This window comes from Aythya ferina (genome assembly GCF_964211825.1).
Source record: "Aythya ferina genome assembly, chromosome: 1".
NCBI lineage: Eukaryota > Metazoa > Chordata > Aves > Anseriformes > Anatidae > Aythya > Aythya ferina.
In genome coordinates, this window is record NC_140296.1 from 52,755,678 (window position 1) to 52,768,187 (window position 12,510).

The 12,510-nt window shown below is 36.0% G+C and overlaps 1 protein-coding gene across 4 annotated transcripts in view; it reads left to right on the top strand.

The window, feature by feature from the left end:
• GPC5 (glypican 5) overlaps window positions 1-12,510 on the top strand; it is a 775,603-nt gene that overhangs the window by 474,873 nt on the left and 288,220 nt on the right. The window contains exon 8 of one of the 4 annotated variants that reach the window (XM_084506836.1): window positions 1,780-1,861. The exons of the other annotated variants lie outside the window; for them this stretch is intronic. Coding sequence (XP_084362962.1) covers window positions 1,780-1,796 — 17 coding nt within the window. The 3' untranslated portion in view covers window positions 1,797-1,861. Of the gene's footprint in view, window positions 1-1,779; window positions 1,862-12,510 lie in introns of those variants that run through there. 4 annotated transcript variants of the gene reach the window in all.

Sequence of the window (12,510 nt, forward strand, 5' to 3'; positions counted from 1 at the left end):
AGATGCAGTGAAATTATTTTTGAAAGAAATGCACCTGCTGGGGCTTCCTGCTAGTCTAGTCTACAATTAGATACTGTGTAAAAATTATTAGAAAGTTCATTTAAACAATTTCTCTCTCAAATGTGGCAGGGGAATATTTCCCTGAAGGAAGGGTCAAAACTCTGGAGAAATATTTACTTCAAAAGTAAGGCAGATTATGCATTCTTGTTCTAGTAAATGTTGACTAAAAACTCAGAACATCTTTTAAAAAAATAAATAAATAAAATCAAAGGTCTAAGATAATCATAAAAAGATGAGGATTTCTTAAAGAAAGAAAACAGTTCAAATATCAAGGTATGCCGTTAGCATTCCACTTCCACTGGACTTCTACCAGTGGCAGAAATAACACAATAACAAAAGGCAAAAGAAGCTTCTTCCACAAAGTAGTAAGAACTACTCAAGAAAAATCAACTAAAAAAAGTGAACTAAAAAATGAATAAATGAACTAAACCTTATATGAAAAGCCGTACTGCTTGCATTTTGGAGACAATTTTACCATATCAGTACTTCTAGGAAGAATAATACATTTCACCAGGTGAGTGACCCTCTGATGTGACCCCTGGCTGTTTGTGTCACATTCAGAAACTGAGCCAAGAGCTTATTGTGATAACATGAAAGGAAAGCTTCCCCTAAAAATGTACATTCTCAGAATTGTTTTATCACATGGTGCTCATCCACTTTCCCAGGAAGGCAATAAATCACTTTTGCAGCTTATATCTTCCTGACTGCTAGAGTCATTACTATGTGATATTTTTACAGCTTATTTTGCCTAGTAGTTATAACAATTTCATGCCATTTTTTCTCATAAATTAAAGTGATTAATACAGTAATGCTGCAATCTTGTGCAGTTTATAGTTTGAGAAATGCTTTTTTTTTTTTTTTTTCTTTAACCCTTAGTTTGTCCAACTGCCTTTTTATATTGTTCCATCTATGGAAATTCTGTTTCAAAAATAAGCAAAGTATTCTTTCTACCATGGTGTTATCAATTGCACATTTTAAGTGAGTTTGAGTATTGTAACTGAAAACAATGGATAGTCCCTTTGGGATTTGTTTAAAACTTTCAGGGGCATTTGTCCATGAACAATGATATAAGGGGAAAAATGTGATATCTTCTTAAAGATGAAGAATGAAAATTCACTTCTTAAAGCTGGACAGCAGATGGTCAGCCTTCCATTGGTATTCATCTATAAAACCATCTATAAAATGTAGTATAAATATGGTTTCTTTAGTAACTTCCAAAAATTATTTTAGTAGCAACCAAATAATGTTCTCATAGAATATTTTCTAAATTACCTCTTTTCATTAAGTATATTGAACAAATCAATAAAACTTAACATATTTTAAATATATATATAAAATGATTTTATGTAGACATAGAAAATTTATTCTCTGTATGTTGTTTACGTAAGAATTTCAAATTAATACCTCAAAAAAGCACCAGACAACTCATATTAATAGGTTGTCTGAAGAAAGCATAGGCTCCTGTGTTATGTACAAAAGTCAAGAAATTAAAGTGTGTACTCTTGGAATGATTTATTAGAGAATCTGACTATCTGAGTGGAAGATGGAGTCTGGGTTCTTAAACTCTGTTCTGAATGGTTTCCCCAAAAGATTTCTGATACAATTTCAAGTCCCATTCTTTTATTTATTTATTTATTTTAATTTTATTCATTTATTATTTTTATTCATGTTTTATTGTTTTTATTTTTATTTATTGTTTATTTTTTATTTTTTTGCCAGGTGCTGACACAGAGTGATGCTAGTCTTGCGACAAACAATTAACTCTTGAGATATTTATCGTTCGGGACTGATCTTTTAAAAGGAAGTATCACAGTTTTTGGCATCTTAGAATGCCTCTCTGACAGGATAGGTTTCAGATATTACCTTAGATTTGCATTTAATTTGTATCTGCAAAATATCATGCCAGCTTATTTTCATATATACCTTTTATTGAATATTTTCTATAGTAGTTAAAAATGAGAAATATCTATTATCTGCTTGGCTTAACCTTCTTTATCACAGTTAAATATTTGTTTTGTGACAAATATGAAGTTGTACATAACTGAAAAGAAGATACAATTATGCTAGTGACAGGCAGGAAAACCCTATTTACTTATAGAAAACAAAACAATGACATTTATATTTGCATAGTATATATGGAAAAGATTTGGCAAATTATTTGTGCATATGTCAAGTTCAAGGTTATTCCTTCAAAATAATGAAGAAGGAGCCTCAAACTGGCCAGCAAAGGTAATAATGTAAATATTTTTAATGATTAAATCATAGTTTATTCAATAATATGTATAAATCAATTAAATTTCATGAATTCTTTTTTAGTGTACTATAGTCTTTTGTATTCATGAATAATTAATGTGAGGAACAGCAACAACAAAAACAACAAAGACAAATAAACCCATGATATATTTTGGTTTACTCCTGAAAAGGTTAAGAACATCAAATTTTCAAATATCATGACCTGACTTTAATGAACCAGTAACAGGCTGACATTTGCAGTACCATTTTTATGTAATAACACATCACATGCAAAGATCAGCAAGTGCAATGTAACTGCTTAACTCAAAGGAGAAAAATAAGTAATAATGGTACAACAGAGGTTAATGATAGGTACAGGTCCAGCCTGGCTTTTATCAGTCTCTTTAGAAAATGAACTGGGGATTGCTGTCAACTTGATTGGAAAACAGAGGAGAAATAGATACATATGGGAGACATCAGTCAGAGTGGAGAGGACTGGTCTGTGTGAAGGTTGTTTGCAAGGTTACCTGCTCTGACGCAATGTAAAGCTGGAATTTGCATCTCAAAGCTTTGTTCCTTTCTCAACATAGTGTCACATAAATTGTCAGCCTTGGGGTTTTAATTTCACAGATGTCTAAGCTCATTTATAAATTAAAGTGCAATAATCTGTGATCCACACTCTATCTCATCATTCTGATTTTTCTCAGCAAATGCTACATGGTGATTTTTTTTTATGCATCAAAATGATACCGAAAGTTTTTTTTCTCCTTTTTATTTTTATTTTATTTTATTTTATTTTATTTTATTTTATTTTATTTTATTTTATTTTATTTTATTTTATTTTATTTTATTTTAGTACATCTGTGTATTTCATGTATTTCCGTGAAGGTTAAAACATTGTCTTTTTGTTTTTCATTAAAGATTGTGTTTTATTTTTATGTATTAACTTCTGATTATTTATTTATTTATTTATTATTGTTGTAATCTGCAGTTTTCATAATCCCTCATCAGTATAGTTGGCTGACAGATGCTTTGTAAAGATTTTAATTATCTCCTCTTTCTGTGTTAGTGGAGGTATCATCCTCTAAGGTACTGACTCTGAAGCCATTACAGAAGTTTAGTAGTAGTGTGAATCCTAGTAAAATAGTGCATTAACAACTTATTTGAGGACATTTTACTTGTATATTGTGTTTTTAGACCTAAATAAAAATAGAAATAAAAACTTACTTATTCCAGACCATGAGTGGCAGGGTTGAATACAGTAACAAGCAAGCAGCTCATCAGCAAAACACCATCCAAGGTTTATAAGAAAGAATGATGTAACCTAGTATAGGAGGCACAATGTAAAACAAACAAACAAACAAGTATAACAATATTTATAGATTTTGTTCATGAATGTCCTAACTCTAAAAAATCCTAGGAAATAAATGTGCCTTGGAAATTTTCTTTGAGATTCACTTGATTTTGCATTTGCAGATTATGTGCAACTGTGCTGGAGCTCCAGAAATTCTCAAGCCAAACAAGAGCCCTGCTATTTTAAAGCTAGCATTCAGTTTGAACACCATCGCTCTTGTTACTAGGTACATTCTGAACATAAGAAAATGATTATTTTAAGGGGAAAAAAAAATAAAAAATCTCTTTAGATTCATATTCATTCCTGGGGTTTCAGAAAGTAGGAAAACAAAGAGAATGTTCATCAGTTATATATGGGACACTGATAATGGCTATAATGGCTACCGATAATTGCTATGATGCCTCTGAAGATGTGCAAGGATTTATAGATGAGAAGACAAACTCATTATTTGAGCCTTGTCTCTAAATTGGAGAGATGTGGATTTCATGGATGGACCACTCAGTGAATAAGGAATTGGCTGGATGGTCATGCTCAAAGAGTTTTAGTCAAAAGCTCAATGTCTGAGTGAAAACTGATGATGGTGTTCCTCAAGGGTCAGTATTGGGAATGGCGTTGTTTAACATCATGCTAGGTGACATGGATAGGGGTATCGAGTGCACCCTCAGCAAGTTTGTGAATGGCACCAAGCGGTGTAGTTGACATCCTGGACAGAAGGGATGCCATTGACTTTCACAGGCTTGAGAGGTCTGTGCAATCCTCTTGAAATTCAATTTTGTTGAATCGTAGAATCATAAAATCATAGAATGGTTTGGGTTGGAAGGTACCTTAAAGATCAACCAGTTCCAACCCTGCTGACATGGACATGAAACCTTCCACTATATCAGGTTGCCCAAAGCCCCATCCAACCTGGCCTTAAACACTTCCAGGGATGGGGCATACACGACTTCTTTGGGCAACCTGTTACAGTGCCTCACCACCCTCTGAGTAAAGAATTTCCTCCTCATATATAATCTAAATCAATTATCTTTTAGTTTAAAGCCATTACTCCTAAAGCCAATACTCCTTGTCCTAGCCCTACATACCTGAAAATGAGACCCTCTCTAGCTTTCTTATAGGCCCCATTTAAGTAGAGGAAGGCTGCTATAATGTTTCCCTGGAGCTTTCTGTTCTCCAGGTTGAACAACCCCATCTCCTCAGCTTGTCTTCATAAGAGATGTGCTCCAGCCCTCTGATCATCCTCATTGCCTTCCTCTGGACTCACTCTAATAGTTCCATGTCCTTCTTATGTTGGGGAGATCTGAAAGCAGTGCTCCAGGTGGAGTCCTGCAAGAGCAGAGCAGAGGGGGAGAGGGAGAAAATCATCTTCCTTGACCTGCTGGTCACCTTTTTTTGATGCAGCGCAGTTGCATTAGTTGGCTTTCTGGGCTGCAAGTGCACATTGCAGGCTCATGTCGAGCTTCTCACCAACCAACACCCTCAGGTCTTTCTCATTAGAGCTGCTCTCCAGGTCCTGCACATGAGTCAGGACTGTCCCAGGCACAAATACAGGCTGGGCAGAGAATGGATTGAGAGCAGTTCTGAGAAGGACCCTGGGGTGTTGGTAAAATTATCTTCAGGTAAAAGTAACCAGGTTATGAAATTTACACCCTGCAAACTTAAGAGCTCGTTGTAGAATTAAAACTATGATAAGGTCTAACAGGTTAAAATGTTGGTTAAAAAAACCCTCTGTATGAAAGAAAAAGAAAGAAAATTTGAAGAAATTAAGTTCATAAAATTTTCAAATTTAGAATAAGAATTGCAGGAAAAAAAATGAAGCTGTTGTAAGGCCATATATGCTAAAATTCAGTCTATACAAATAAAAAAATAATACATGAAATTTGCAATGCAGTATCATAACAAATGGTAACATTTTATGAAGTTTTGAAAAGTAGATTGATGGAACATTGTGTGAAAATAGAATGGATACCATTGAAGCAATGTTAGCAATGAATATGGGAAAAGTTAAAACCATACCTCACTGAATTGCTGTCCATGACTTCTTTTTACTACAGTAATTGAAAACAAAAACAAACTAAAATGCAATTAAATTGTGTGTTTGTGATACATGATTGGCATAGTACACTGACATAATTTATCAAGCCAATTAAATCCTGGCATTTTATAAGCTCTAAGTATGATAGAAAAAATGAAGATTTTAAGAAGCATTTGTGTCTTAACCTCTGTTTTAAGTACTGCAGTCTTATTTCTTAAAGAAAGAAAATCAAAACAGTGGTCAGTATAAATACCAGACAAAAGTACTTCCACCTGGAAAATGCTATTTTTACTAGGCCTAGGAGGAAATTTTCTAGTTAAAACTAATGATGGCAGAATGGGAAGGATGAGGTGAGCACATGCTCCTTGAGAGCTGAATGAGGTGACACTTCGTTCTTAGCTGTTGTGTCTCCAGTACCTGAAGTGATTCAGTGGTGCTTCCAGCACTGCCTGCTTTACCTACCCTGTTTTAAAATACAACATTGATGTCCCCCTCTGAAAGGGCTCATATGCTTACATCAAGGCAAGGAATAAGGGCTATGTATGATTTGCTGACTCAGATCCCTGGAGAGAAGCTGCAAATCATCCATCATCCTTACAATTTCTAATATATTGTTTTTGGCATCTCACTGCTCTGTGCTAGTTATTGTTATCGCCAACAAATTCCAAAGGCACAGGCTGCTCTGCAGCTGTGGCAACTTTTTAGCTTTCACATGTGGGTGAAAGCAATCTTCTACCTGCTTAGGTTTAGTCCAGAGTAGGTACACATATCATTTCAAGACGGAAGTGTGAAACCTGGTAATAGTGTAAGAGGTCTTTCCTAAGGCAATCATTTCTGGCTATTCCCAGAAAGTTACTGCAGGACAATAATGCATTTCTAAATTGGAGAAGGATCCTGTTTGGTTGTAGAATAGGATATTAAATATCACTACTTTTTAAGGAAATGTCTTAAATAAAAACTACTGTATAGTAACCAAAATTAGAAATATTCTTAAAACTTCTAAACCAAAATATTATAGAATGTTATAAAAGTTGGAAAAATGTTTTGATTTATCTTACAGAATTATACAGCAAGAAGATATTTTATTTGAAAACTCTTCTACTGTGTTGTGGTTTAACCCGGCCAGCAGCTAAGCATCACACAGCAGTTTGCTCACCCTCCCCACTCCCTCTCTGGGATGGGAGAGAAAATCAGAAAAAAATTAAAGCCTGTGGGTTTAGATAAAGATGGTTTGTTAGGACAGAAAAGAAAGGAAAATAATGATAATAATGATAATAGTGCTCCTACTAATGATGTGTACAAAACAAATGATGCACAATGCAATTGCTCACTACCCGCTGACCAATGCCCAGCCCAGCCCTGAGCAGCTGGCCCCCCCCACTCTGGCCAGCTTCCCCATATTAATTGTTCAGCATGATGTCAGATGGCATGGAATAACCCTTTGGCCAGTTTGGGTCAGCTGTCCTGGGTCTGTCCCCTCCCGGCTCCTGCTGCACCCCTAGTCTGCCAGTTGGCAGGACAGAGTGAGAAGCTGGAAAGTCCTTGGCTTAGTGTAAGCACTGCTCTGCAACAATTAAAACATCAGTGTGGTATCAACATTATTCTCATCCTAAATTCCAAACACAGCACCCTACCAGCTACTAGGACAAAAATTAACTCTATCCTAGCTTAAACCAGGACATATTGCAATTAACTTTTCAATAAACTAGGCACAATCAATAATGTACTAACAAGCTTTTTATGAGAAACTGAGCTGCACTTGAAAACTGAGCTGTATTTGCAAAGGTGTAAGTGAGATTACTGCATCCAGACTACAGAAAATAGTGAGGAATTTCACCATGAGGAAAGATATTAAGACAATTTGTAATTTTTTGCTCAGAATTAGTAAATTAATAAAAATAGCTCAAAACAATTCAGCAAGGACAAATCAGATTTTTCATCCTTCTTAAAACATTTTACATATGTTTGCATTTATCCTGGAGTTCTTATACTTTATGATTAATACAAAACAAGAAATTTAATTTATGATGGTCTTTTTTTAATTGCAGGAAATTTCATATAAAGGCCAATGGCTAAAGGCTTTTTTTTTTTCCAATTTGCAGTTTGTTTCTGACTCTCTGAATTAATTTGACTTTGACTAATTATGATATGGATTAAAAAAAAATGCATATTTTATTATAAACAACTTCTGTCATATTTCTTCTTCTTGTATCACTTTATTAGACATAGAGAGAATGCAAAAGGGAATGAGCCTAACCTTTTGGAACCTGGAATACCTTTGGCTTGCATTCAGTTTGAAGGCCTTATAAATGTTTTGTTTCTGAAACACTTCCAAAATGTTGGGATTTATAACTGTGTTAGTGTTGAAAGTATTATTGTATTGACAACTGAATAATGTTGATCCAAATTAGATCTCAGACCACTTTTACACTGGAGCAAATCTACAAATATGAAATAGAATTAGTAAAGAATGTACTTAAATAAGCACATTAGATTCATTTAATGGAATTGAACCACACCATGCTGAAAAATGTATTAAAAAATACTGGTCACTAGAGAGAAAATATTAAAAAAATGTCTCACTATATTGCTGGCAGCTTTATGGATTTTACCAGTTTAAACTTCTAAGAAAAGTACCCAAAATATTTTTTATCTATTCATTAATGTTCTCAATATTTACATAATGATTTCTCTCCAAAGATGAAAGAATGTGTGAACAATAAATAATTGTGACCTTCCTGCAAAACAACTTTACCTTTAATGATGGATCACATAGGGTGATGCTTGGCTGCATCCAATACATCAGTATTTATTAAGCTGACAGGAAGTCAATTTCACCATACCTTGTTTTGTACCAGAAAAGATATGCCAGGATTAAAACAGAGAAAAAGAAAGGGAGGGAAAGGGAAGAGAGGCGGGGGGGAGGAGGAGGAGGAATAGAAGGACTTCAATTCATGTTTTCTGTAAATTTTATTGTACATTTCAATAGATGAAACTCTTCATAGACTTATTGAATACATAAAATGATATAGATAGATAGACATTCTTAGAATGCACTGGTTTAGGAGCAGTTCACTGATCGAGGTCACTATCAGCTGAAGTTAAGCGGGTCAAGTATATTCAATAGCAAACAATGCATGGCCTGACAGGAACATGATTTCTACAGCTCCTGAAGCTGTACTGGGAGAACGTGAAATCATAGTCATTGCTACTAAACAGGCATTTAGAAATAACTGATAATAAAGGCCAGGTCAGATCCTTTGTCATGCCAGTAAATTAACTGGATACTTACAAGAATATAAGAATGTATGAAATAACAATAATAAATATAAAAACATTTGGGAGAAAACAAAACCATAATGGAAGCATTCCAAAAGATGTCAAAAATTTACATATTAATGCTATAAGAAAGATAACCCAGGAATGCAGAAAACAGGACTTTTTGTTTTCTGAAAAATTAAAAGTACCATACAGATTTGCACAAGGATTTCTGTATCCTGTTTTTACAGGATATCCTGTTAATACTGATATTAATGCAAGTTTAAACTCTGTAGGTTTCTAGCAGCTCATTAGTTTTAACAGAGTACACACACATTATGCAAAAATAAGCTGTTATATGGCATGGTCATCTAGCTATTTAGTGTATTTGTTATTTATTTTAGTATTGATTGTTTCCAAGTGACACAAAAAATACAAAACTTAAAGCTACTCCTTAGTTTAGGGTCACATATAATGAAGGAATTAAAATTAAGGAAGTTAAAGCAAGAGTCAAGCAGTGAAATTCAGGTCCCACTCTAACTGGTCCTAAAACTATAATCTGAAAATAATCCTCTTTGTCTGTGTCTGTCTGTTCATGAAATACCAATGTTTCACAGCTCAACCATCTTGGATGTGTTTGCTTCTTATGAGAAGAGTGCAATAAGTCATTCACAGAGATCCTGAGAGCTTATTTCCCTGAGAGCATATTTCCCATATGGCAATGTTAATGCACAATCTAAATGCACCTTGGTAGAATGTGGTGTTTCATGGGGTCCCAAAATGCCCTACAGTGAAGGGAGAGAGATGTCTTTTCCAATTCAGTATTACACTCCATAACACTCCATAAATCTTTTCTCTTCACAGAGCACAAACATCTTTAGAGTTTGAGTTAATGTAATAAACAATGCCCCAAATATGCTATTTCATAATGGCTACTGTCGTGGTTCCGCTCGAGTGGGCAGCCGAGCTCCACCACAGCCGCTCTCTCACTCCCCCTCCTCAAAGAGGAATGGGGAGAAAATATGTGAAAAGGGCTCAAGGATTGAGATAAGGACGAGAAAATCACGCAGTAATTATTGTAACGGGCAAAACAGACTCGTCATAAGGAGATAGTAAGATTTATTGCCTACAACTAACAAGCGAGAGAAGTGAGAAAACAAAGGAAAAAAAGCAAACCAAAAGCACCTTCCCCCCCATCCACCCTCTTCCACCTCCTCCCCCCGAGCGGCGCAGGGGAACGGGGGAATGGGGGTTATGGTCAGTCTACAGCACTTCTTCTCTGCCGCTCCTTCTTGGTCACTCTTGTGCCCTGTGCTGTGGGGTCCCACCCACGGGATGCAGTCCTTGATGAACTGATCCGGCGTGGGCTTCCCACAGGCAGCAGCTCTTCCAGAACTGCTCCAGATATGGGTCCGTACCACAGGGTCCATCCCTCAGGAGAAAACTGCTCCAACCTGGCTCCCCTACGGGCAGCAGCTCCTGCCAGGTCACCTGCTCCTGCGTGGTCTCCTCTCCACGGGCTACAGGTCCGGCCCGGAATCTGCTCCGGCAGGGGTCTTCCACAGGCGGCAGCCTCCGTCGGTGCAGGGCCACCTGCTCCACCGTGGTCTCCTCCACGGGCTGCAGCGTGGAACCCTGCTCCACCGTGGTACTCCATGGGCTGCAGGGGGACATCCTGCTTCACCATGGTCCTGCTCACCACAGGCCACAGGGGACTTCTGCTCCGGCGCCTGGAGCACCTCTCCCCCTCCCTCATACACTGACCTTGGCACGTGCAAGGCTGTTCTCTCACTCCTGGCTGCTGTCTGGCGCAGCGTTTTTTTCGCTGTCTTAAATATGCTCTCACAGAGGCGCAAACAACATCGCTTATTGGCTTAGATCTGGAAAACAATGGGGCCCTTCCCAAACATGGGGCAGCTTCTAGATCTTTCTCACAGAAACCACCCCTATAGCCCCCTGCTACCAAAACCTTGCCATGTAAACCCACTACAGCTACTTAAAGAGTTACACTTTCAAGACTGCTTTTTTGGTTATCCCTTTTATATGTTAAACATATATCCATATATGGTGATTATTACAATAGAGATTAATACATCTGTAGCCAAAAACCCAGTATAATGAAGTAATATCTGACTTGCAGACAGAACAATACAGATACAAAAAAAGGTATTACAATACAACAAAAATAAGTAACAAAAACTCCATTGAGTTTATTGACACTGCCAAAATCCTGCAAAGACACATTTGGGAAATGGCAAGCCATTATGTCGCTGAAAGAAATGGGCCAAACTGTAGTATTTAAAATAAGTAAACCAACAGCCGTTAATTTTTGATACAGTATTGTAAAGTTAAATTAGAAATAAGATCTGCTAGAAGAGGAAAACGTAAAGGAGGACTAGAAAACAATGTTCTGATTGAAATATTTATGAAAGTGTTTTAAAAGGGAGATTAAGCTAAAGGTACCATAATGGATGTATTTTACCTTTATTTTAGGAAAGACTTTGGTAAGGTGTCCAATATAAATCTAAAAGGTCAAAGTTTGATGAAGCGTTGCCAGTGCTTTGATTTAAATCTGCTTGATATGAACCCTGGAAAAAGACAGGAAATTATTTTAAGTTAAAATGAGTATAGATAATACTAACCCTTTGTAAGCCTGATAAAAGTAAAACATACTAGTTATAGCAATTAAATTCTGCCTATCTGAACTTCTGGTTCCCTATTATATTCCAAAAATAAGGGTGGAAATGAATAAATGCAGCACCCCAACATTTCTCTGTATTTTCTCCTCCTCTCTGTGATACAATGAGTTTGTGATCCTGCAAAATGTTCTTTAAAGTGCAATAACCTCAATAACCTCAAATTTTCATTCTATAGCTGAAGGTAATTATAAACCCATTATTAGAGACTTATTGGAAATATGAGTATGTGTCAGTTTTCTTCATCTTCTTTTCATCTGATTTTTCTAAATGCAGATAACACATCATGAAGACAACTGGGTACCATATGTATGCAAAGCTTTGCCCATAAGGAGGTGTTTGGTTGAGTTTCTCAGCAATCATTCTTAGGATTGAAGATTATTTTATCATCATTTTTGATTAAATGACCTTTGTGCAGTGATCAGGAATGTAGTCATGAAATCTGTTGACGACATTCTCATCAGTACAGAGAAGGTTTGGAATATCTCACAGGAATAACGAGATATTTATGGTGACTGAATAACAGTAATTGGATGAAACCCATCAATAATATAGACTGTCTGAAATACTGTGGTATTGAAAAGAAACAATAAAGAAACAGTGCATATATTAGCTAGTTGCAAGGTGACTATGAACTATCAATATAAGGCAATGGTGGAGAATAGCAAGCATTATTCTGGATGCATCACATGAAGTATTTTTAGTTTGGTTCTACAGGACCCATGTAAAACCACGTTTTGAAACTTAAAAAATATATATATTACTCCATATTTGATTTAGTCAACGTACTTCTCTGAGGAGGGAATTAGAGAACTTACTTTATTAAAAGATTAAAAGAGTTTGACCTTTCTGTCAGGCAAAAGACAGGCTTATATAAA